The 27,634-nt window shown below is 38.1% G+C and overlaps 1 protein-coding gene across 1 annotated transcript; it reads right to left on the reverse strand.

Moving 5' to 3' along the window:
* Positions 1 to 20,380: 20,380 nt before the first annotated feature.
* Positions 20,381 to 27,510, reverse strand: MSTN (myostatin). The gene is made up of 3 exons (XM_045367402.3): positions 27,004 to 27,510; positions 24,844 to 25,217; positions 20,381 to 22,316 (listed from the first exon to the last, which is right to left on the reverse strand). Exons 1-3 carry the CDS (start codon positions 27,374 to 27,376, stop codon positions 21,936 to 21,938), a joined length of 1,128 nt encoding a protein of 375 aa, XP_045223337.1. The 5' UTR covers positions 27,377 to 27,510; the 3' UTR covers positions 20,381 to 21,935.
* Positions 27,511 to 27,634: the final 124 nt, after the last annotated feature.

The raw sequence follows: 27,634 nt of genomic DNA on the forward strand, positions 1-27,634 counted from the left end.
TTTAATTTAAGTCTTTAATCCATTTTGTATTTATTTTTGTAGATGGTTTAAGGAAGGGGTTCAACCTGTCTTCTCCATATGGCTAGCCAGTTATTCCAGCACCATTTGTTGAATAGGGAGTATTTTCCCCATTGCTTGTTTTTGTTAGCTTTGTTGAAGATCAGATGGCTGTAGATATGTGGCCTTATTTCTGGGCTCTCTATTCTGTTCCATTTGTCTATGTGCCTGTCTTTGAACCAGTACCATGCTCTTTTGGTTACTGTAGCACTATAGTATATAGTTTGAAGTCAGGTAAAGTGATGCCTCCCATTTTGTTCTTTTTGCTTAGGATTGCCTTGGCTATTCGGTCTCTTTTTTGGTTCCATATGAATTAAAATTTATTTTTTCTAGTTCTGTGAAGAATGTCATTGGTAGTTTGATAGGAGTAGCATTGAATCTGTAAGTGCTTTTGGCTGTATAGCTATTTTAATGATACTGATCCTTCCTACCCATGAGCATGGGATTTTTTTTATTTTTTATTTTCTTGTGTCTTCTCTGATTTCATCTGTGTTTTGTAATTCTCATTGTACAGCCCTTTCCTCTTTCTGGTTAGCTGTATTCCTAGGTATTTCATTCTTCTTGTGGCAGTTGGGACTGGGATTGCCCTTCTGATTTGGCTCTCAGTTTGGCCGTTGTTGGTGTATAGGAATGCTAGTGATATTTGTACATTGATTTTTGCATCCTGAAAATTTGCTGAAGTTGTTTATCAGCTGGAGGAGCTTTTGGGCCAAGACTACGAGATTTTCTAGATATAGAATTATATCATCTGCAAACAGTGATAGTTTGATGTCCTTTCTTCCTATTTGAATACCCTTTGTTTCTTTCTCTTGCCTGATTGCTCTGGCTAGGACTTTAAATACTATGTTGAATAGGAGTGGTGAGAGAGGGCATCCTTGTTTTGTGCCAGTTTTCAAGGGGAATGCTTCCAGCTTTTGCCTAATCAGTATGTTGGCTGTGGGTTTGTCATAGATGGCTCTTATTATTTTGAGGTATGTTCCTTCAGTACCTAATTTATTGAGAGTTTTTATGTTGAAAGGATGCTGAATTTTATTGAAAGCCTTTTTTGCACCTATTGAGATTAATCATGTGGTTTTTGTCTTTAGTTCTGTTTATGTGATGAATCACATTTGTTGATTTGCATATATTAAACCAACCTTGTATCCTGAGGATAAAGCCTACTTGATCATGGTGGATTAGCTATTTGATGTGCTGCTGGATTTGGTTTGCAAGTATTTTTTTTAAGGATTTTTGTATCAGTGTTCATCAAAGATATTGGCCTGAAGTTTTCATTTTCTATTGTGTCTCTGCCAGATTTTGGTATCAGGGTGACACTGGCCTCATAGAATGAGTTGAGAAGGAGCCCCTCCTCCTCAGTTTTTTGGAACAGTTTCTTTAGAAATGGTATCAGCTCTTCTTTGTACATCCGGTAGAATTTGGCTGTGAATCCATTAGGTCCCAGCTTTTTTTATTTGGTAGGCTATTTATTACTGATTTTTAAGCTTGTTATTGGTCTGTTCAGGGAATCAATTGCTTAATGGCTCAGTCTTGGGGGGGTATGTGTGTCCAGAAATTTATCTATCTCTTCTAGGTTTTCTAGTTTGTGTGTATAGAGGTATTTGTAGTAGTTTCTAATGGTTGTTTTTGTTTCTGTGGGGCCGTTGGTAACATTCCCTTCATCATTTCCAGTTGTGTTTATTTGGATCTTCTCTCTTCTTTATTAGTCTAGCTAATGGTATATTTTATTAATTTTTTCAAAAAAAAACAACTGGATTTGTTGATCTTTTGAGTGGTTTTTTTTGTGTCTTGATTTACTTCAGTTCAGCTCTGATTTGTGTTATTTCTCGTCTTCTGCTAGCTTTGGGATTGATTTGTTCCTGCTTCTCTAATTCTTTCAGTTGTGAAGTTCCGTTGTTAATTTGAGCTCTTTCTTACTTTTTGATGTGGGCTTCTAGTGCTACGTATTTGAACAATGCATAGAATATAACAAGTGCTCAATTAATAGTGGCTATTAACATTCAGACCTTTATCACTTCTCCCCTAGACTAGTTGTTTGTGTGGTTGCTTTACACACTGGTCTGTGTGTGACACTGGTCTGTGTGTATAAGTGTGTTATGGTATTAGCTGGCAGTGATCTTTCTTTTCTATATTTAGGCTTATTTCAAGATTTTTTGTAAGGCATGTCTGGTGGTAATGAAGTCCCTCAACATTTGCTTCTCTGAAAAGGATGTTATTTCTCCTTCACTTAAGAAGTTTAGTTTGGCTGGATATGAAATTTGTGGTTGAAGATTTTTTCTTTAAGAATGTTGAAAATAGGCCCCCAATCTCTTCTGGCTTTTAAGGTTTCAGCTGAGAGTTCAGCTGTTAGCTTGATCAGGTTCCCTTTGTAGATGACCTGCCCTTTCTCTCTAGCTGCCTTTAACATTCTTTCTTTCATTTTGACCTTGGAAAATCTGACGATTATGTGTCTTGGGGATGATCTTCTTGTGTAGTATCCTGCAGGAGTTCTCTGTATTTTCTGAATTTGATTTTTGGCCTCTTTAGCAAGGTTGTGGAAGTTTTCATGGACAATATCCTGAAATATGTTTTCCAAGTTGTTTGCTTTCTCCCTCTCCCTTTCAGGGATACCAGTGATTCATAGATTTGGCCCCTTTACATAATTCCATACTTCTAGAAGTTTTGTTCATTCCTTTTTATTCTTTTTTCTTTATTTTTGTCTGTCTTTTTTTTTTTTTTTTTTTTTTTTTTTTTTTTTGAGGTGGAGTCTCGCTCTGTCACCCAGGCTGGAGTGCAATGGCCGGATCTCAGCTTACTGCAAGCTCCGCCTGCCGGGTTTACGCCATTCTCCTGCCTCAGCCTCCCGAGTAGCTGGGACTACAGGCGCCTGCCACCTCGCCCGGCTAGGTTTTTGAATTTTTTAGTAGAGACAGGGTTTCACTGTGTTAACCAGGATGATCTCGATCTCCTGACCTCGTGATCCGCCCGTCTCGGCCTCCCAAAGTGCTGGGATTACAGGCTTGAGCCACCGCGCCCGGCCTATTTTTGTCTGTCTTACTTCAGAGAACCAGTCTTCAGGTTCTGAGAGCCTTCCTTCAGCTTGATTTATTCTGCCGTTAATACTTGTGACTACACTGTGAAATTCTTATATTGTGTTATTCAGCTCTGTCAGACCCATTAGGTTCTTTTTTATCTTGGCTATTTCATCCTTCAGCTCCTGTATTGCTTTATTGTGATTCTTATTTTCTTTTAATTTGGTTTTGCCATCCTCTTAAATCTCAGTGATCTTTGTTCCTATCCATATTCTGAATTCTATTTCTATCATTCCAGCCAGTTCAGTCTGGTTAAGAACTCTTGTTGGAGAACTGGTGCAGTCATTTGGAGGATATACAACACTCTGTCTATTTGAGTTACCGGAGATCTTATGTTGGTTCTTTCTCCTCACTGTGTGTGCGAGTTCCTTTAACTGCAGTGTAGATTGAGTACAGTCAATGGACTTCTTTTCTGGATGTTTTCACCAAACCAAGGCTTTGTGCAGGGTCTTTATGTGAAGCTGACTTCTTGTCTCTGGTTTCAGAAGGGGATATGTTAGTGAGGTATTTTTGGTGTTAAAGCTTTAGGGTGTGATCTAGCAGGTGGCACTTAGGCTTCTCAGTCAGTTGGTAGACTCTTGCTCACTTGTGTGGCTCCCCTGTTTCCTCACAGTTGCAGCTGTGTTCCCCCTCAATGCTTTGAAAGTGTGGGTTCCTCTCCCCCTTGAGTGTTGACTGTAGATTATGACTTGGCACTCCTGAGCTGCCCACTGTAGTTCTGGGGTGATCTCAGTGTTTATGTTCCTTCCCCAACTTGGAGGCAGAGAGGAAGGAATCTTAGTAGTTGGTTGTGGCTGAGGGTCATTTGCTTGTCTCCTGGGGTCCCCACCCCAGAGAGATGTAGGTCAGCAATCGCTTAGTGCAATCAGCCCAGGATGGAGTGTCCTTGTGCTGTGGGCCCTAGCCAGGAGTTTACTGCCTGGTGATGAGCAGTGTGGGGCCCGTGGGAAATAGACTGGCATCTCCTTGGCTTAACTGCAGCTTGTTTGAGGTGTGAATAAGACATTTTGGGTCTTTGCTCCTTCGTTAGTCCAAGGGTGTCAAGGGCAGTTCTACTGCAGAGGCAGTGGCAGAGAAGCTTTTAGTTGCCCTGAGAGGCTCTGTCCAGGGAGTTGCCAAGTTGCTACTGGCTTGATAGCTCTGGTGGTGGGTTGCTGGAGGCCCAGGCCTGGAAGACCTACCTGGTGAGGAGATATTAGAATGGGCAACCACATAATAGGCTGGTTACTTTTCTGTTGTGCTGCTACAGTATGCTTGGGGCCTGCTCCAGTCCCTAGTTGCCTCATATGTTCCAGTACCTGGAGATATCACCAGGGAAGGCTGCAAAACAGCAAAGATGGCAGCCTGTCCCTTTCTCTGGGAGCTTTGTCCCAGGGAGGTACAGGCCTGTTGCCGGCCCAGAGGCACATGTAGGAGTCGGCTAGAGACCCTGGTTGGTAGGTCCCACCCAATGAGGAGGAACGGGATCCAGGACCGTCTTACAAAAGCAGTTAGGTCACGTTTGGTAGAGCAGCTGTGCTGCGCTGGGGTTCCACTTCACCCCCAGTTGCGTCAAACACTCCAAAGCCTGAAAGCTGGAATGTCTAAGTCACTCAACAGCAAACATGATAGCCCTCCCCTCCCTCTAAGAGAGCTGTCCTAAAAAGGTTACAAATCTCTATCAACCAGAGAACACTGGCAGGGGTGGCTGGAGACCCTATTGGAAGGTCCCACCCAATGAGGGGGAATGGGATCAGGAGAAAAAAAAAAACAGTCTGGCCACGTTTTGGTGGAGCAGTTGTGCTGTGCTGGGGGATCCCTTCTATCCTTGGTCAGCTTGGACTTTCCAAAGCCCAAAGGCTGGATCAGTTACGTCACCCAAACAGCAAAGATGGGGTCCCACCCCTCCCTCTGGAAGCATCGTCCCAGGGGGATTTCAAATCTCTGTCAGCTATAGAACATGGTTGGGGCATGGCTGAAGGCCCTGGCTGAGAGGTCCTGCCCAGCGAGGAGGAATGGGATTGGGCACCCACTGAAAGCAACAGTTTGGCCATGTTTTGGTAGAGCAGCTGTGCTGTGCTGGGGGATCCCTTTCCCCCAGGCCCGGACTCTCCAAATCCTGAAGGCTGGAATGGCTAAGGCACCCAAACAGCAAAGATGGAAGCCCACCCCTAACTCCAAGAGCTCCTTCTAAGGGAGGTGTGATGCTCCTACCAGAGGCTGGCTGGAATTCCAAGCAAGTGGGTCTTATCCTGTGAGGTGCCATGGAAATGGGGCCTGCAGGCTGTCACTGCTCAGCCGCCTCAATTGAGCCTCTTTCCTAGGAGTATGTACGGGGGTCTAAACTCCCACTTTGCCAGAGCTGCAGCTACTTTTGCCGGAAAACCTGAGTATCTAAGGCTCCAGGGTCTCCACGCTTGCCTGAACGGCTGCTCTGCAAAGACTCCACATAGCTGTGTCTGTCAGACTGAAGGCCCTGGTGCAGTGGGTTCACAAGGAGATCTCCTGATCCAGGGGTTGCAAAGATCCGTTGGGAGAAGCATGATTTCCCGGGGTCGCACATTCACTCGCTGCTTCCCTTGGTGGGGGAAGTTCTCCTGGCTCTGTGTTGTTCCTGGGTGGCCCATTTTCCTGTCTTTTCTTCATTCTCCGTGGGTCAAGTTGTTTCCTTGATTATTCTCAGTGTGAGTACCTGCATGTTTCTGTTGAAGGTGCTGTATTTACTTGCTCCTTCCGTTCCTCTCTAGGAGAGTCATGCACCTTAGATGCTTCTAGTCAGCCATCTTGGCCACTCCCATTCTGAAAGAAGTTTCTTAGTTCTCTGTGATTTGGTTTTTTTTTTTTTTTTACCTATAAAATATGATAATAATAGCCTTACCTCTGCAGATAAGATGATCATAGAAAACACTTTGAACAATGCATGGAATATAACAAGTGCCCAACTAATAGTGGCTATTAACATTCAGACCTTTATCACTTCTCCCCTTGACTAGTCATTTCTAATTAAATTCATTTGTCCCCATTCCCACCCCCAGTCTTTTTTATTTACACTAGTATATAGAATTCAGAGGATCTGAGAATTGGATGGGAAAAATTACATCTTTATTTCGACTTACATTTGACTGAAATTTGACATCTTTCCATTCTAGAAGTCCAATGCTCAGTGCGTCAGAGGCACCAGCACCTTTCCATTCTAAATGTAGGTTTGAAATGAGAGAATTATTCATAACATCAGTGACCATGTCACTAACAAAAATCACAAATATCTGATATCAAATTGCAGTTGTTACAGGTATCTCTTTTATGCTTTATCACTACTTTTAAGTTATGATAGTACTTTCTACTAGGTGGTATTTATTTTATTAATAAGTTTTTGTGCTGTCAGCTTCTATTATATCCCACATTAAAAATATTTTGATAAGTTATAGTTCAATATGATTGGTTTCTTTTCTAAAACAATGAATTTAAACCATTATTCTGAGAAGTAATATATAGGCTTCACCAGATCTTAAAAGGGACTTTTACACACACACACAAAAGTGCAACACACCTTATTTAAAATGATTTTTTAAAGAAAAATGACACATAACCATATTACTCCCTCTTTAACATGTTTCACTGGCTCCCTTCTCTGACAGTATCAAGTACAAACTCCTCAGGGAGACATACAAGGACATACAAGGGGTGTCCATCCACCCCTAAAGCCTCATTGCTTCTCACTCACTGCCCAAGACCCTATCTTTCCAGCCATTCTGAACTTCTCACAGGACCTGGAAGACACATTGCTCTTTCATGCCTGCATTCATGTGTACGTGTTTTTGTTGCTTTGGTTTTGGAATGCCCTTCTTCCTTCTTCTTTCCCATTTATTCCTTCTTACTTATCCATCAAACTTGTGTTCATCATTAAAGACATTGCTAACGTCTCTTCCTCTTTAAGTCCTTGTGAATTCCCAGTCCGGTGGAGGTGACTTTCCTCACTTCTCCCACAGCACCTTGTGTAAGGATCCATGTAGTTGTCAGGACAAGTGTCAACTGGGTACTATTTGTCACGTTTTATGAGGCCTTACTTTTACTGTTTACTTTTCTGCTCTCATTAGACTGAGTTCCTTGAGAGAAGATTATGATTTATTCCCTCCTCTTCTGTCTCCATAGTTCCCGCAGTAGTACTAGTCTTCAACTCAATGAATGGGTGAAGTCTGATAGAGCACAAGTATGAATAGAATTGATATGTCACTTCAGAGGGAAAGTACCAGAGATATTCTGAATTGTTATTGTGCCCTCCTTTTCTGGGAACAGTGGAAGAAAATGTTACTCCTTTGAGAGGCTGAATGACAAACTGGGTGAGACTAATCAACTAATGCAATGATAGAGGAGAAGCTTTGTGTCTTTTGGGGAGAAAAGATGTGTAAATTTTTTCCTCTGCAGTCATGGAAGAAGGGTATCTTGGCTTCAGTAGAGGTGAGGGATGCTGTCCTAGAAGGACTATGTTGTTGTGAGCTAAATGTCCCACACCAGCATTTAAGGGGGTTAAAATATGACAGTAGACTCTTCAAAACTTTGACGAAATAAATGGATGAATATGGCTAGTGTTGCAACTAGTTATTTCTGACCAGACAGAAACATCAATCATTATACTGTTTTTGCATTTATCTGATTTGATTATGGTTAGATTTCAAGGAGGTTCTTGATTTTGCTCTAGGCATCCTGTACTATTACTAAATTCTAAGAAAATTTTTTTTTAGATCTAAGAATTGAGAAAGAAAAACTTTTTATCTGAGGAATGCAAGCTCCTTTTAATTTAGGCCCAGAGAGGCGTAAACTGTGATGGCATATAACAGTAGTCACATCTCACTCCCTCTTTGAGCTAAATAATTATCTCTTGAAGCCATTTGCTATGCAGGCTCTAGACTAACTGACACCAAGTAACCATAGAATGCCATGTGCTAGACACCATAACTCTTACCCTATAGTTCAGTTTGATGATGTATAGCCAATCACTAATCAATGTTACTTCTATAAACCAACGAGAATTCCTGTCAGACAACTTGGTATCAGCCCACTCCTTCTTCCCTTTTGCCTTTAAAAACCTGCTAGTACCCATTAACCATCCCCCCATGTACAACTAGTATATATCCATAATAATTAAAAAGAAAACTTTTGTTTGTTTGTTTTGTTTGTTTTGTTTTTGAGACGGAGTCTCACTCTGTCGCCCAGGCTGGAGTGCAGTGGCCCAATCTCTGCTCACTGCAAGCTCCGCCTCCCGGGTTCACGCCATTCTTCTGCCTCAGCCTCCCAAGCAGCTGGGACTACAGGTGCTCGCCACCATGCCCAGCTAATTTTTTGTATTTTTTTTAGTAGACACGGGGTTTCACTGTGTTAGCCAGGATGGTCTCGATCTCCTGACCTTGCGATCGACCTGCCTCAGCCTCCCAAAGTGCTGGGATTACAGGCGTGAACCATTGCACCCGGCCAAAAGGAAAACATTTTTTAAAAAACCTTCCTGTAGCAAAGGCTGAGTGAAGTACTCCCCAAGGCAACTTGGAAGTGTGTTTAAGGCTGCAGTTCTCAACCCCGGCTCAAATAAATTGCCTATATTAATTTTGCCTCAGTTTCTTTCTTTAGGTCAACAGAATCCATGTGATTATTAGGATATGTCCATTGGACACCATTCTACATTTTATATCAGCAGGGAAAAAATAGCATTGTAAATGGTAACAAGTAAATAATCATGCTGAAGAAAAATAAATTGGATTCTTACACTTACGACAAAATGGAGTTGAGAAGAATTAAAGATTTTTAAAGTAAATAACTAAATCATAAAAGTATTAGAATAAAATATAAGATACATTTTGTAGTATACTCCTCACATAGAGAAATAGGCCTTTCTAAGTATTACCAAAAAAACTGGAAGCCATAAAATAAAGACTAAAGTGTATGACATCATACAAATATTTTTAAATTCTGCATTAAAAACACAAATCATAAAGTAAAAAGAGAAATAGAAATCTGGAAATAAAGAGTTGCAGCTTTGTCATACGTAAAGGGCTATCCTCTTAAATATATAGATTTCTTTAAAGAAATAACAACCTAATAGGAAAAAAATGGTCAAAGGATAAAAGCAATTACTAGAAAAGGAAGTACAAGTGATCCTTACTTAAAATACAAAAAGCTTAATAACCTTACTTAAAATAAGAGAAATGCAATGAAACTCATGATCAGATGCCGTTTTTCACCTATCAGACTAGAAATATAAATGATGAGGGTATGGGAAAATAGGTAATCTCATACATTATAATAAAAATATAAATTGGTACAACTTCTATGGAGTGCAAATTGTGTTGATTAAAATTAAATATAATCATATTCTTTGATTCTGCAAAGGAAATTTTTCACAAACACACGTGCAGTATGGCTCCCTTTCTTCAGTATACATGGACATTGTGATGTAAACTGCAGTAGCCATCTTGTAATTATAGAGACAACATCATGGCCAAACAAACCCAATGAGCATGGCAGAGTGAAGCAGTGGAAAGCATTTAGGCCTTCACTGATATTGCTAAGCTCCCTATCATACTCTACCTAGAGTTCCCTTACATCTGAACTTCTATGAGATAATCAGCTTTTCCATTAAGTCCTATTTGAATTGGGATTTCTGTTATTTACAGCTGAATGTATTCTAAGTAGATAAATATGTGTATAGCTTGTGTGTACATACGTGTATCATGTATATTTAGAGACACACATATATATTTAATTTTGAATATGCTATCTACTAAATCTATTATAACCATTTTCCTATATTTAGAATGTGTGTTATTTCCAATCTTAAAAATAATTCACTCTAGTTTTACATAAATGTTTGCATTTGGGGGGGAAAGATAAAATTTTAGAAGTGAAATCACCATTAGAACCCCTCAGGATCTTGTTTTTTTTTTTTTTTTATTATTATACTTTAAGTTCTAGGGTACATGTGCATAACGTGCAGGTTTTTTTTTTTTTAATTTATTTATTATTATTATACTTTAAGTTGTAGGGTACATGTGCATAACGTGCAGGTTTGTTACCTATGTATACTTGTGCCATGTTGCTGTGCTGCACCCATCAACTCGTCAGCACCCAACAACTCGTCATTTACATCAGGTATAACTCCCAATGCAATCCCTCCCCCCTCCCCCCTCCCCATAATAGGCCCCGGTGTGTGATGTCCCCCTTCCCGAGTCCAAGTGATCTCATTGTTCAGTTCCCACCTATGAGTGAGAACATGCAGTGTTTGGTTTTCTGTTCTTGTGATAGTTTGCTAAGAATGATGGTTTCCAGCTGCATCCATGTCCCTACAAAGGACACAAACTCATCCTTTTTTATGGCTGCATAGTATTCCATGGTGTGTATGTGCCACATTTTCTTAATCCAGTCTGTCACTGATGGACATTTGGGTTGATTCCAAGTCTTTGCTATTGTGAATAGTGCTGCAATAAACATACGTGTGCATGTGTCTTTATAGCAGCATGATTTATAATCCTTTGGGTATATGCCCAGTAATGGGATGGCTGGGTCATATGGTACATCTAGTTCTAGATCCTTGAGGAATCGCCATACTGTTTTCCATAATGGTTGAACTAGTTTACAATCCCACCAACAGTGTAAAAGTGTTCCTATTTCTCCACATCCTCTCCAGCACCTGTTGTTTCCTGACTTTTTAATGATCGCCATTCCAACTGGTGTGAGATGGTATCTCATTGTGGTTTTGATTTGCATTTCTCTGATGGCCAGTGATGATGAGCATTTTTTCATGTGTCTGTTGGCTGTATGAATGTCTTTTTTTGAGAACTGTCTGTTCATATCCTTTGCCCACTTTTTGATGGGGTTGTTTGTTTTTTTCTTATAAATTTGTTTGAGTTCTTTGTAGGTTCTGGATATTAGCCCCTTGTCAGATGAGTAGATTGCAAAAATTTTCTCCCATTCTGTAGGTTGCCTGTTCACTCTGATGGTAGTTTCTTTTGCTGTGCAGAAGCTTTTTAGTTTAATTAGATCCCATTTGTCAATTTTGGCTTTTGCTGCCATTGCTTTTGGTGTTTTAGACATGAAGTCTTTGCCCATGCCTATGTCCTGAATGGTACTACCTAGGTTTTCCTCTAGGGTTTTTATGGTATTAGGTCTAACATTTAAGTCTCTAATCCATCTTGAATTAATTTTCGTATAAGGAGTAAGGAAAGGATCCAGTTTCAGCTTTCTACTTATGGCTAGCCAATTTTCCCAGCACCATTTATTAAATAGGGAATCCTTTCCCCATTTCTTGTTTTTGTCAGGTTTGTCAAAGATCAGATGGCTGTAGATGTGTGGTATTATTTCTGAGGACTCTGTTCTGTTCCATTGGTCTATATCTCTGTTTTGGTACCAGTACCATGCTGTTTTGGTTACTGTAGCCTTGTAGTATAGTTTGAAGTCAGGTAGCGTGATGCCTCCAGCTTTGTTCTTTTGACTTAGGATTGTCTTGGAGATGCGGGCTCTTTTTTGGTTCCATATGAACTTTAAAGCAGTTTTTTCCAATTCTGTGAAGAAACTCATTGGTAGCTTGATGGGGATGGCATTGAATCTATAAATAACCTTGGGCAGTATGGCCATTTTCCCGATATTGATTCTTCCTATCCACGAGCATGGTATGTTCTTCCATTTGTTTGTGTCCTCTTTTATTTCACTGAGCAGTGGTTTGTAGTTCTCCTTGAAGAGGTCCTTTACATCCCTTGTAAGTTGGATTCCTAGGTATTTGATTCTCTTTGAAGCAATTGTGAATGGAAGTTCATTCATGATTTGGCTCTCTGTTTGTCTGTTAATGGTGTATAAGAATGCTTGTGATTTTTGCACATTAATTTTGTATCTTGAGACTTTGCTGAAGTTGCTTATCAGCTTAAGGAGATTTTGGGCTGAAACAATGGGGTTTTCTAAATATACAATCATGCCATCTGCAAAGAGGGACAATTTGACTTCTTCTTTTCCTAACTGAATACCCTTGATTTCTTTCTCTTGCCTGATTGCCCTGGCCAGAACTTCCAACACTATGTTGAATAGGAGTGGTGAGAGAGGGCATCCCTGTCCTGTGCCAGTTTTCAAAGGGAATTTTTCCAGCTTTTGCCAATTCAGTATAATATTGGCTGTGGGTTTGTCATAAATAGCTCTTATTATTTTGAGATACGTTCCATCGATACCGAATTTATTGAGCGTTTTTAGCATGAAGGGCTGTTGAATTTTGTCAAAAGCCTTTTCTGCATCTATTGAGATAATCATGTGGTTCTTGTCTTTGGTTCTGTTTATATACTGGATTATGTTTATTGATTTCCAAATGTTGAACCAGCCTTACATCCCAGGGATGAAGCCCACTTGATCATGGTGGATAAGCTTTTTGATGTGCTGCTGAATCCGGTTTGCCAGTATTTTATTGAGGATTTTTGCATCGATGTTCATCAGGGATATTGGTCTAAAATTCTCTTTTTTTGTTGTATCTCTGCCAGGCTTTGGTATGAGGATGATGCTGGCCTCATAAAATGAGTTAGGGAGGATTCCCTCTTTTTCTATTGATTGGAATAGTTTCAGAAGGAATGGTACCAGCTCCTCCTTGTACCTCTGGTAGAATTCAGCTGTGAATCCATCTGGTCCTGGACTTTTTTTGGTTGGTAGGCTATTAATTATTGCCTCAATTTCAGAGCCTGCTATTGGTCTATTCAGGGATTCAACTTCTTCCTGGTTTAGTCTTGGAAGTGTGTAAGTGTCCAGGAAATTATCCATTTCTTCTAGATTTTCCAGTTTATTTGCGTAGAGGTGTTTATAGTATTCTCTGATGGTAGTTTGTATTTCTGTGGGGTCAGTGGTGATATCCCCTTTATCATTTTTTATTGCCTCTATTTGATTCTTCTCTCTTTTCTTCTTTATTAGTCTTGCTAGCGGTCTGTCAATTTTGTTGATCTTTTCAAAAAACGAACTCCTGGATTCATTGATTTTTTGGAGGGTTTTTTGTGTCTCTATCTCCTTCAGCTCTGCTCTGATCTTAGTTATTTCTTGCCTTCTGCTAGCTTTTGAATGTGTTTGCTCTTGCTTCTCTAGTTCTTTTAATTGCGATGTTAGAGTGTCGATTTTAGATCTTTCCTGCTTTCTCTTGTGGGCATTTAGTGCTATAAATTTCCCTCTACACACTGCTTTAAATGTGTCCCAGAGATTCTGGTATGTTGTATCTTTGTTCTCATTGGTTTCAAAGAACATCTTTATTTCTGCCTTCATTTCGTTATGTACCCAGTAGTCATTCAGGAGCAGGTTGTTCAGTTTCCATGTAGTTGAGCAGTTTTGATTGAGTTTCTTAGTCCTGAGTTCTAGTTTGATTGCACTGTGGTCTGAGAGACAGTTTGTTATAATTTCTGTTCTTGTACATTTGCTGAGGAGTGCTTTACTCCCAATTATGTGGTCAATTTTGGAATAAGTGCGATGTGGTGCTGAGAAGAATGTATATTCTGTTGATTTGGGGTGGAGAGTTCTATAGATGTCTTTTAGGTCTGCTTGCTGCAGAGATGAGTTCAATTCCTGGATATCCTTGTTAACTTTCTGTCTCGTTGATCTGTCTAATGTTGACAGTGGAGTGTTGAAGTCTCCCATTATTATTGTATGGGAGTCTAAGTCTCTTTGTAAGTCTCTAAGGACTTGCTTTATGAATCTGGGTGCTCCTGTATTGGGTGCATATATATTTAGGATAGTTAGCTGTTTCTGATGAATTGATCCCTTTACCATTATGTAATGGCCTTCTTTGTCTCTTTTGATTTTTGATGGTTTAAAGTCTATTTTATCAGAGACTAGTATTGCAACCCCTGCTTTTTTTTGTTCTCCATTTGCTTGGTAAATCTTCCTCCATCCCTTTATTTTGAGCCTATGTATGTCTCTGCGTGTGAGATGGGTCTCCCGAATACAGCAGACTGATGGGTCTTGACTCTTTATCCAGTTTGCCAGTCTGTGTCTTTTAATTGGAGCATTTAGTCCATTTACATTTAAGGTTAATATTGTTGTGTGTGAACTTGATCCTGCCATTATGATATTAACTGGTTATTTTGCTCATTAGTTGATGTAGTTTCTTCCTATCTTCGATGAACTTTACATTTTGGCATGTTTTTCCAATGGCTGGTACCGGTTGTTCCTTTCCATGTTGAGTGCTTCCTTCAGGGTCTCTTGTAAGGCAGGCCTAGTGGTGACAAAATCTCTAAGCATTTGCTTGTCTGTAAAGGATTTTATTTCTCCTTCACTTATGAAACTTAGTTTGGCTGGATATGAAATTCTGGGTTGAAAATTCTTTTCTTTAAGAATGTTGAATATTGGCCCCCACTCTCTTCTGGCTTGGAGAGTTTCTGCCGAGAGATCTGCTGTTAGTCTGATGGGCTTCCCTTTGTGGGTAACCCGACCTTTGTCTCTGGCTGCCCTTAAGATTTTTTCCTTCATTTCAACTTTGGTGAATCTGTCAATTATGTGTCTTGGAGTTGCTCTTCTCGAGGAGTATCTTTGTGGCGTTCTCTGTATTTCCTGGATTTGAATGTTGGCCTGCCCTACTAGGTTGGGGAAGTTCTCCTGGATGATATCCTGAAGAGTGTTTTCCAACTTGGTTCCATTTTCCCCCTCACTTTCAGGCACCCCAGTCAGATGCAGATTTGGTCTTTTTACATAATCCCATACTTCTTGCAGGCTTTGTTCATTTCTTTTTCTTGTTTTTTCTTTTGGTTTCTCTTCTCGCTTCATTTCGTTCATTTGATCCTCAATCGCTGATACTCTTTCTTCCAGTTGATCGAGTCAGTTACTGAAGCTTGTGCATTTGTCACGTATTTCTCGTGTCATGGTTTTCATCTCTTTCATTTCGTTTATGACCTTCTCTGCATTAATTACTCTAGCCATCAATTCTTCCACTTTTTTTTCAAGATTTTTAGTTTCTTTGCACTGGGTACGTAATTCCTCCTTTAGCTCTGAGAAGTTTGATGGACTGAAGCCTTCTTCTCTCATCTCGTCAAAGTCATTCTCCGTCCAGCTTTGATCCGTTGCTGGCGATGAGCTGCGCTCCTTTGCCGGGGGAGATGTGCTCTTATTTTTTGAATTTCCAGCTTTTCTGCCCTGCTTTTTCCCCATCTTTGTGGTTTTATCTGCCTCTGGTCTTTGATGATGGTGACGTACTGATGGGGTTTTGGTGTAGGTGTCCTTCCTGTTTGATAGTTTTCCTTCTAACAGTCAGGACCCTCAGCTGTAGGTCTGTTGGAGATTGCTTGAGGTCCACTCCAGACCCTGTTTGCCTGGGTGTCAGCAGCAGAGGCTGCAGAAGATAGAATATTGCTGAACAGCAAGTGTACCTGTCTGATTCTTGCTTTGGAGGCTTCCTCTCAGGGGTATACTCCACCTTGTGAGGTGTGGAGTGTCAGACTGCCCCTAGTGGGGGATGTCTCCCAGTTAGGCTACTCAGGGGTCAGGGACCCACTTGAGCAGGCAGGCAATCTCCCTTCTCAGATCTCAACCTCCGTGTTGGGAGATCCACTGCTCTCTTCAAAGCTGTCAGACAGAGTCATTTGCGTCTGCAGAGGTTTCTGCTGCTTTTGTTGTTATCTGTGCCTTGTCCCCAGAGGTGGAGTCTACAGAGACCGGCAGGTTTCCTTGAGCTGCTGTGAGCTCCACCCAGTTGGAGCTTCCCAGCAGCTTTGTTTACCTACTTAAGCCTCAGCAATGGCGGGCACCCCTCCTCCAGCCTCGCTGCTGCCTTTCGGTTAGATCACAGACTGCTGTGCTAGCAATGAGGGAGGCTCCGTGGGTGTAGGACCCTCCCGGCCAGGTGTGGGATATAATCTCCTGGTGTGCCCGTTTCCTTAAAGCGCAGTATTGGGGTGGGAGTTACCCGATTTTCCAGGTGTTGTGTGTCTCAGTTCCCCTGCCTAGGAAAAGGGATTCCCTTTCCCCTTGCACTTCCCAGGTGAGGCGATGCCTCGCCCTGCTTCAGCTCTCGCTGGTCGGGCTGCAGCAGCTGACCAGCACCCATTGTCCGGCACTCCCTAGTGAGATGAACCCAGTACCTCAGTTGAAAATGCGGAAATCACCCGTCTTCTGTGTCGGTCGCGCTGGGGGTTGGAGACTGGAGCTGTTCCTATTCGGCCATCTTCAAGTTAACCCCAGGATCTTGTTACTAAACAACTTTTGAAAAATAAAACAAGGTTTATTTGAACAAAGAACAATTTGATAGGCAGCCCTCAGAACCAGAAGAGGTTGAGAGAACTCTGCTATGCAATGCAGACCGGCAGCATTTATAGGCAGAAAATGGAAACGAAGTATAGAAACCGCTTGGTTGGTTATAAATCTGAGTTTGCCTTGTTTTGACGTGATTTGGTCAGTTGCCTGCCTGAGACTGGCTGAAACTCAGCTGCTGTGATTGGCTGACATGCAGCTATTTGTTATAAAATATACCCCTAAGTCAGGCTTTCAGTTCGTTTACTTAATAAGTTAGATTGCCCTTCAGTTCCATAGGGAGGTATGGAGGTTGCCTCAGGCCAAATTTAGTTTAATGTTAAAAATTGGAAGGTACTGGGCAGGGCCTTTTTATAGCTAATGTACAGTATAGAGTGTTTATTTCTGATCATGCTTACTAGTAACACCAGATATTAGCATAAAACTTAGTACAGTTGTAGGTAAAAGGATGTCATCTCATTTTAAGTTACATTTTTATCATTAGTGAGAATTAATAACGTGGTTTATGAAGAAGTTACATTTTTCCAGGATTCCACTTGTCGGATCAGAATCAGAATAAAAAGGTAGCAAGTGCAAGGGTCTAGGCTCAGGTATCAAATATAAAGAGTCAGTAAATACAGCCAGTCAGTCAGAACCTATTTCTGTGTCTTTTCACTTAAAGATCTCATGAGCTGATGACAGGAGACAATTTTTTGGGAAGAGAGAGGCTTCAGACATTGGTATTTTTGTGATGCCCTCCCTCATGAGCTGAACGGTAAGGAATTAGAGATATTACACCCTTCCTAGAAGTTCAGACATTTGAGAACAGGGGGATATGGCTATTGTACATCATTTTCTGTGTGAGGTCCGTGGAGAGGAGCATCATTAGAGTGGTTCCCAATGATGTTGCATCTACAAAGTAGAAATGGTGATATAGCATGAGGAGGCTTCCGGTAAAAGCTGGTCAATTTTGTGAGAAATCAAAAGTTACAGTTCTGCACACCTGAGTTAATGACTGTGAAAAATTGTACCTCTACATTTGTATTTCTTACATTATGTGTATACCCATCTTAGTCATTTATTAGTCATGCACCTCTCTGAGTCTCAACTTCCTCATTTCCAAAATGGAGATAATAGTTCCTATATAATGTGATTTTCTTCTGTGAGTCATACTCATGGATCTCGTCCAATTTCCTATAAGTAATTTATTCCTTATTAAGCTTAAGAGGATATATGAGGGCCAAATACACTAACCAGGTAATGTACTAGGTAAGGCTGTGTCAATATATATATGGCCAGATTCCAGCCACTGTCCCAATTGCTGCCCTGAGATGACACTGCTGTCTTTGGCCAGGATGAGGAGTCTTTGGTCAAACATCTGTCTGGTCAAACATCTGTCTGGTCAAGCTGGATAGGGCTCACTATTCATAGTCCACATGCTTCTCTCGGTGAAGGAAGGATTTCTGCTGGCCCTGCATTTGCAGAGCTATTTCTCCCATAAGAAACTTACTTGGTGCAATTTGTTTCAGTCACAGGTATGCACCCTGGCTGATGAGAAGGTAGGAATCTCTTTGGGTTTGCATCAGTCCTATGCAACTTTGGTGGAATTCTGTCTGACTGGTGCCATAAGGAACTTAAGTTCACTGTAAGACACAGGTCTTGGTAGATTCTAGACTTTGGGACAATTTTACTGGCATATCTACAGACAAGGCATATCTACAAGTAGGGAGGAGTACACTCATCTGCTTTTCTTTACTATAATTTTTATCCCAGGGCACCTGGCCTCGTTCAGAGCCCAAGATGACCTGGTGTTCCTCAGTAGAATCCTTCACCTAGGGTGCAGGCAGCCATATAATTCACCCCATTACTTGAGTTGCCTGAAAAGTATGCAGCTTTTCGGGAAGATATTCTTGAAACTTGAAGCCTAGCAATTGCCTCAATGACCACTCAATTGTTTCCATGTAACAATTTTGATTTTCTCCCATAGTCACTTTAGTGTGCTCAGTAAACTGGTGTTTTATGCTTGATTGTCACCTTCAGAATTCTATCTCAGCATTTTCAGGATCTCATGACGTCATGTAGGCATACTTTCTTGTATAGACATGCTTTGTTTTTGGCTGGCTGAGAGGTAATGCCAAGGTTCTGAGTTCCATGGGAATAGAGCCAAGAGACATTTGGCTTCTTAGACTTAGTGTCCGTGAGAGCAGATCTGAGAAAATCTTGTGGAGGATCTATGGCCCAAACCGCATAATCAAATTTTGTTCTGAATGGTGTCCTTCATAAAATGTTAAAGAGAAAAAACCCTTAACACTTGTAGGAAAAAGTTTCCTAATAGAGTAATCTTGAATGGTTAGGATAACAAATTAAAGGGGTCAATTAGTGATTTAATCTTTTTTACATTTTTGGTTTAAAGTTACTATTAAGATAAATTGAGTCAAATATAGCTGTTAGCCCATCTCAGGAGACGTTTTCAATAGATCTCATTAGGATCAGAACCTGGTATTATGTTTTACATTTCTATAAATTAATACTAGTGAATAATATTTTGCCTATAGTGCATATATAGAACTAATAAAATTACATTTTATTAAAGTTGATTTTTAAGAAAGTATATGTGTGTGCTTATTTGAAACATCAGCTTTATTATGAAGCAGAAACAATAATATAATACTGTTAAAAACTTTTCTTTCTTATAGTAATCCAAAAGTGGAATCAATGAAAACAAAGCATGTGTGTCTTGCATCATTGCCAAACTATACAGTTCCATATCAGGAATACTTAGTGTAATGTTAAACCTGACATAAGCTAGTCAACCTTTATAAGTTATCTTATTAAGGAGATATGTCATTATTATATATACATTTTATGCCTGTCAGATAAATTGGGCAGCCTCATATGTAAAATCTTACATTCAAGAACATCTTGTGTTCTTGACAGGATGTGATACTAATGGAAGCATTTTGATGTGTAATCTAGGAAAATATATTTAAATATTCCTTTTGTCTAGTGTTTTGAATGGCAACCAAGATAAACTTGCTATAAACCATGCATACTATCTGATGTAAATATACTCATTTTCCAAATACTTCCTCTGCAAAATGCCATCGAGGCATGAATGGTACTAAATTTAGTACCATTTTTCATTGCTCCACATCTTACTCAGGAATGACCAAAATAGTATATTTTGCTTTGATATGTTTTGCAGTGTGTAAACTGGAACTGAATGACCATGCAAATGAAATTTCAACACTCTATGTCACGTGCCAGACCAGTCATGACTTGCCTATCATTGCCTATAGTTTCATTTCTTAGTTATATTATTGGTAGTACTCAGGTGTTTTATTTTAAAAAGTGATCATTTGATATTTGAAATGGATTTTATCATATAGTTTAATCAATATTTGAATTTAGATTTATATTTGTATATAATTAATATACAAATAGAAATTATTGAAATGACATTTATATTAATTATAAACTATTTAGCGATATTAACACATAGAATTTTAATTATCCTCCCTGTTAAACTTAGTCACTGCTTTATAACTAAGTTACTAAACTGATGGAGAGTGGAGTGGAGGGATCACTTAAAAAATATTTATATATGTTACTGCACTTAAGGATTTCTAGGTACTTTACAACTGTTTTGCAATTCAGTTTGAAAATTGGTGCCCCCAAAGTTCAGATAAGTGTACCAGTTTCATTAAGTGGTAAGAAAAAAATGTAGCTTCCTTGTGTCTCTGTGGCTTCAGTAGAACTTGTAACTCTAGGACCATATACCCTTGCCAACTGCAATGCATTTGGAAATTGAACCTATGAAAACATATAAATAGTTTTCAGGTCAAGATAAAGAGAAATGAAACAGATATAACTAGTCCTTGCTTTCATATGTGTAAAGCAACTTGACCAGAACCAATTTAATAGGAATTTAACTCCTGAGAACCAGAGTAGCAGACCTAAAATTCCTCAACCAAACTTTTGTGCTAAACCATTAGACTTTTATGATAAAGTGAAAATCAGAAATCCAGAATTAATCATTAGAATAAAAACTGTTGTGTCTTTCAAAAAATGTGAAAACACTTTAATATAACTTATATTGTTTCTACAAATTAGATGTAAGAAATAATTTCATTTAGTCATAGTACAATAAATTTGATTAACAAAATCCCAATTTACAAAACAGAAGTAAATAAATGCAGAAATATATTCATTATCAAATTATAAAATAAAAGTAACAGTTATTGTTGAGATAGCATCAGTTTATTCTTCATTTCAGATAATAGAGTCAATTATTTTGGTATGCTTAGTAATATTTTTGCAAGTATTAAAATAATGGAACGTTGAGATTTAAACAATGACAGTAAACCAATGAAATTTCAAATTCACATTATACAGCCATCATGAATCCATAAGTGAATGTTAATCATGTAAAAAAATATAAAATGTTTGTAATATAACCATCTAATTATTAACATATGGAGTTTTAAGACCACTATTTAATCTGCTAATTTGCTCTGAAATATAAGTAGTTGCTTTTCTGTGATGCATGACATGTCTTTGTGCCTTTGTACTTAATTTGAAATGTCCTTAGTGTAAAAATATACCAAAGTAAATAAAAAAGGAGACACTTATTTACAAAACAATATTGTATACATATTATATAAATGCATTGTTTCAGTCTTTTTATACAATATTGATAGAGTCGATCATTTCTATTATTTTACCATAAAAACTGCAGTGTTGCAAAGGCAGTGTTGTAATTTTCCAAACACAAAGTTACATACTTCTCCAAGTATGTTATTTTGACATTTTGATAAAAACGAATACTATTTGACTGCCTTTTAAGATAATGCAGTTTCTCCAAGTGTGCTACAGAATTGAAAGCCAACCTCTAGAAAAATGATTCTTCTTACATTAAAGAAAATCCATTCCTCATTTGGAGGTGTAGGAAAATGCACCTGAAGAAAAGAGAAACTTACTATTTTACTGAATGTTTTTTATGTGATAAACCTGGTAGCCTCAGACATTCAGCCTATTGTATTAGCACCATTGGCATGGATTGTTAATGTACTGTGTCAATTACAATAGGAATGGAAATTGCATACGCTGCACCATCCCTATTTTTGTGGAATTTTATCTTACCAAGTATGCTACCATACAATATAAATTCAAGTGTTTAAGGATGATTCGAATGATGGTATATAACAATCCTGCATTTTACCAATACTGTATGTAGATTTTTCTGTAAATATTAAACAAAACTGTAAAGAAATAGACTTTAAAGCATACTCCTTTAATTCATCAGAATGCAAGGAGAATTGCTTTCATTTCCTCGCCGATGTTGTAATATACAGGAACATAAATGTAATTTGATCTCCTTCTAGCTGAAAAACTCTGGAAATCATAAAACTTTATTGTATGATTTGTTTGGATGGTTAAATGCCAACCATTGCATATATTCCCCCTTTTAGTTTACATACTGTAGCTTATGCTTAAGTGACTGTAGGATACTCTAGGCCTTTAGCCTGTGGTACTTAATTTCACAGCTTCAAAATTGTTGAGGGGAAGACCTTCCATGTTTTAGGAAGTTATGAACACTTAATATAAATCTCATGAGCACCCGCAGCGGTCTACTACCATGGCTGGAATTTTCCCATATATTATTTGTTCTTTGCCATTAAAATATAGCATATTAATTGGAGACATCTTTGTGGGAGTACAGCAAGGGCCTGCTGAACCTCTGGGGTTTGCTTGGTGTACCAGATGAGTATGAGGATATTTTTGTAAAAATACAAATTCACACTCTCCAGAGCAGTAATTGGCCTTATATCTTTTAGGAGCGATAATCCAATCCCATCCAAAAGCTTCAAAATCCACAGTTAGAGGGTAACGACAGCATCGCGATTCTGTTGAGTGCTCATCACAGTCAAGACCAAAATCCCTTCTGGATCTTTTTGGTGTGTCTGTTACCTTGACCTCTAAAAAGGGATTCTGTTTGAAAAGGAAAGGACAATCAGTAATGTCAATAGACCCGGAAACACTTTTCTACCTACCTTAAGAAGTCATTGTTGAAGAAATAAACTAATAATTTTGCTCATACCACATTTATTTTTAAAAGGCACAGCATTAAGGAATGTTAATTTACACTAGACTTGATTTTCCCCTTATGTCTCAAAAGAATTTAACAGAAATACAAATTCCCCTGAGATCAGTTCCATGTCTTTTTAATTTTTATTTTTCCAAGTTTGAGTACCAGACTGCCTGGCACATAGTGGATGTCCTGAAAATATTTATGGGAAGAAAGGGAGGGAAGGACAGGAGAGAGAGGAGAAGAAGGAGAAGAGGGGAATGAAGGAAAGAGCTGAGCTCCCTCTCTTCTTGCTTCCTGATTAAATATATTGGCTAAATATGCCTGGTAACTCCTGGAGGGGTAGGTATAGTCATCCATCCTCCATTCTCTAGGTCTTCACTCAGGAAAACTAGAACAATAAAGCCAGGGAAAAATAGGGAAGGACAAATTCAGAAGAAGAGACGATGATATCTCCTTAATTCTTTCACTGGAAAATGTTTCTATTCAGATATTTTAAAATTTGTTGGTTCTGTCTCTGCCCCAGTCTTTTAATGCATTTGAGACTTTGTTTCCCTTTACATGAAAATATCTGAGGAATACAACATATTAACCACTGGTCATATTATCAATTTTGATCATTAAAATGCTACCTATGAAAAGGAACACTTTCTTAAATAATTGACAGTAGTTTTTAATCCATATCTAAATGAAAATAGCTCTGGCAGTATTATTTAAGACTGTCAAAAATAATAATATCATTTGAGTCCTTAACATTTAAAGTAGCATATATAAAGGAAACTAGATCATTTAGAAAATTGTATAGTCTTTTAGATACCTGCACACGTATGTTTATCACAGCGCAATTCACAGTTGTAAAGATACGGAACCAGACTAACTGCCCATCAGCGGATGAATGGATAAAGAAAATGTGGTGTGTGTGTATATATATATATATATACACACACACACACACACACACACACACACACACACACACACAATGGAATACTATTTAACCATAAAAAAGAGTGAAGTAATGTCTTTTGCAGCAAATTAGATGGAGCTGGAGGCCATTATTCGAAGGCAATGGAAAACCAAATACCATATGTTCTCACTTATAAGTGCGAGCTAAGCTATGGGTATGCAAAGACATACAGAGTAGTATAAGGTATTTTGGAGACTCAGAATGGGGAGGTGGGGATGAGGGATTAAAAACTACATATTGGGTACAATATACACTACTTGGAGTGATAGGTGCACTAAAATCTCAGACTTCACCGCTGTACAATTCATCCATGTAGCCAGAAACCACTTGAACCCCCAACATATTGAAGTAAAACATGTGTGTGTGTGTATATATGTATGTACACATATATATAATTAAAAAAGTAAATAAAGATGAAAAAATAAAAAATATTGTATAGTATTTTAAAGAATGTTTTATTTAAAGTAATTCTGATCTGCTAATTATTTCATCTTTATAACTAAGATCATTGAAAGATTACGAAGGTAACAAGTTTGTTGTTTGTAAGTATAATCTTCTTTTGTAAATTATGTCAATAGATGAATGTAAAAAGATGTGATCACATTAAGTATTTGAAAACAGAAGTAAACAGAAATGTAGGTAGGCCAGAAGAGTAACCCTAAATTTGTACTAGGAATTAAAATGGTTTTTATTAAATTTTATAATATATAAGGTATTGTCATTTACTTGGCCTGATACTAAGTTAATTGGCCTTCTGTAAGTAAACTTTTGCATAAGAATGCTAAGGCAGCTCAGAAATAAGCTGGCAGAAATAAGGTGGCAAAAGTAAACCAGCCTGTAAATTGAAATTTTATTAGGAGTATTCCACAAAGAAATATATACACACATCAGTGCATCAACATCCTACAAACAATGAACATATTTATCATGAGGAATCTTAAATATATTTAATAAAATGTAAGCCTATAAATATCACTCTTAATTTCTCTGAATAAAACATTTTAATTATAATTTTAAAAGTTTTTTTTTTATCTACTTTTGCTAAGCCAAAAATTTTTAACACATTTGGCACCCTTCTGGGAGAAAAAAAAGTTTTTGATTTGTTTGTATATGTAATAAAATCCATTATATAGGGTTAATATTTTAATTCATACAGTCATGTATCATATTAATGAAAAGTACTTTATATTTCATTCCCAATTCAAAAGAACTTCTTAAGAAGTTAAGAAGTATGGTATAATTGTTTTCTAAAATCTTCATGCAAAGTAAGAATATCAAAGGAGTGTTTCATAGGATATGAAATTGGACACCTACTTTTATTGGGTACAGGGCTACCGTTGGGGTAAGATACCTTTGTCTGGCTTATGAGCTTAGGGAATTTGTAGCTATTTTCCACTATTGTTTATTCATATTATGAATAAAAGCATAAGGTTATTACAATGTTATTTTCAGTTATCACTTACCAGCCCATCTTCTCCTGGTCCTGGGAAGGTTACAGCAAGATCATGACCATTCTCATCTAAAGCTTTTATTTCAATGCCTAAGTTGGATTCAGGTTGTTTGAGCCAATTTTGCAACACTGTCTTCACATCAATGCTCTGCCAAATACCAGTGCCTGGGTTCATGTCAAGTTTCAGAGATCGGATTCCAGTATACCTTGTACCGTCTTTCATAGGTTTGATGAGTCTCAGGATTTGCACAAACACTGTTGTAGGAGTCTCGACGGGTCTCAAATATATCCATAGTTGGGCCTTTACCACTTTATTGTATTGTATTTTAGAGCTAAATTTAAAGAAGCAACATTTGGGTTTTCCATCCACTTGCATTAAAAAATCAGCTATAAATGAATAAGAAAAGAAGAGTTACTGAAATTATTTCCCACTAACAAAACCCCTCCATATTAATAGTTGAGCGTTTAAAAAAAAAATTAAGATAATGTATGCCTATGCAGTCTTTTAAAATGAAATACTGTGTGGAACTTTATAACTCAGCAAAAAATGTGAAAGAAAATAATTACCCTAGCTTTTCAGAATTTTTCAGATGTATGTATTTTCAGCTGTTCATCAGGAATCTATTCCCCTTCCAGAGAACTATGGACAAAGGAAGGTTCTATGAAGTCATGAACACTGAATGAAATTTTAAAATGATGATGATTAGAGAGAACAAGAGTCACTGTGGAGGAACAACCACTTAGAATTCTTTGGGAATCTGAGTAGTTACACTTACTGAGCAGCTGTACCAATCAGTCTGGAAGAAGGAACCCTTCCCCCAGGCCTGAATTACCTGGGGACAAGACACACTGAGCAACTTACTGAGCCTCGGGAATTAGTAGAAAACATAATACATCTGTTACATTTTGGCTTTGGAATAGCCTTTTAAACGAGCAAAACTAAGCAGGTAATTCACACAAAAATTTTGATGTTATATTCAGGCTATCTCAAAAGTTCCAAAGTATTGTCTTTAGGAAGCCAGGCTGTCATGTAAGCACAAGCACTAACAATTTCCTTTATTTTGGTTTTCCAAAATTGTCTATAAAAGGTAAATCTACTCCAGACCTATTCGATAGCAGAGTCTTAAATGGAAATTCTTTGCTGCATCATAACCTGATTCCTTAATAAGGGAAATAATATTTTAAAACTGTTTTGAATCTTGTTTAAAGTATATAAAGCATTGTATTAAAGCAAGATAACAGATAACACAAAATATTTCTTGCCATGCCTTCTCTGTCAAGGTGCCTGTTTCTCTTTCCTGGAGAAAGTATTCTTTTGAACTGACTGCAAATGGAATTGTATGCAATATGTCATCTGTCACAAGCAATGTAGATACTACAGGTAAAAGCCCTCCCTCTCAGGAAGAATAAAATATTTTAGAAGGTTATTCGGCACTATGCCTGCTTGGAAGTACACAAACTGGGTACTCTCAACAATAGTACTATGGTCAAGGTACAAGGAGGATTTTGTGAGCCATAACCTATGCAATTAAAATGTTTATTTCTTAGGCATTTTCTAATATCTAGTTCATGATGATGATTATGCTATGTTTACTTCATTGTTGTTCTTACTAATACATTAAGATATTTAATTTGTCATACTCTTTACTGTAATAGCTTTCAAAATTAAATTTTTAACTGTGAAGAACAAAAAAATATTGTAAGAGTTTCAAATAACAGAAATCACTTTAGGTTTTCAGCAGTGCTCAAGTAAGCTTAAACATCCAGCAAGTTTCTTTTTTTTCTGTTATTAGTGAAAAAAACTTATTTTACACAACCAAATATAATTATAAAATTTAATGTAAGTTTTTAACATTGCTTGTAGTATCTCTCAGTCCTTGCCTTGGTGGTATTACTGTGAAAGCATAAGCATGCTATCTATATTTTCCTTATTAAACTAATGCTATGCAAGTGTTTTATTTTTTAGCTTTTTCTCTCTATAAGAAAACAAATAATGCAGCAGATTTTTGTCTCAATATATTCTCATGAAATCTTGAAAAAGAGAAACTCTTTTCCTTTCTACTTACATACAGGCCAACAGCTTGTTAAAAGAGACTGAAAATAGATCTGTTTCTCATAAACACTAGAACAACAGTCAGCAGAACTGTTGATATACACTAATAGGACTACTTACACTCTGTAGGCATGGTAATGATTGTTTCAGTTGTAGCGTGATAATCGTCATCTTCCAAAGAGCCATCGCTGCTGTCATCCCTCTGGACATCATACTGATCAATCAGTTCCCGGAGTGGAGGAGCTTTGGGTAAAAGTTGTCTTATAGCATCTTTGCTGATGTTAGGAGCTGTTTCCAGACGAAGTTTACTGAGGATTTGTATTTTAATGGCTTCTATTCTTGAAGATTTAGTGTTTTGTCTCCAAGTACATGCATTACACAGCCCCTCTTTTTCCACATTTTCTTTTTGCTCACTGTTCTCATTTAGATCCACTGGACCAGCAACAATCAGCATAAACAGGTAAATATAAACACAGAGTTGCAGTTTTTGCATGATTTTAAAATCAATATAATCTTTTTTTCTTGTTCTTATTTCTTCCTTTTACTTTTCTTTTGCTTTTGAGTAATGCCGAGCAAAATTTTAATGCATGTACAGTCTGAGAGACAACTTGCCACACCAGTGAATCTTTTATACTGTATTCCAAGTGGCTTTTTATATTCCAACTTAGATGAGACAAGTGTCGTCAGGATCTATGATTGGCTCTTGCTCCACAATGAATCTCGCTGTCGGAGGTTAAAACCCTGTCTGTCA

Source organism: Macaca fascicularis, chromosome 12 (assembly GCF_037993035.2).
Source record: "Macaca fascicularis isolate 582-1 chromosome 12, T2T-MFA8v1.1".
Classification (NCBI taxonomy): domain Eukaryota; kingdom Metazoa; phylum Chordata; class Mammalia; order Primates; family Cercopithecidae; genus Macaca; species Macaca fascicularis.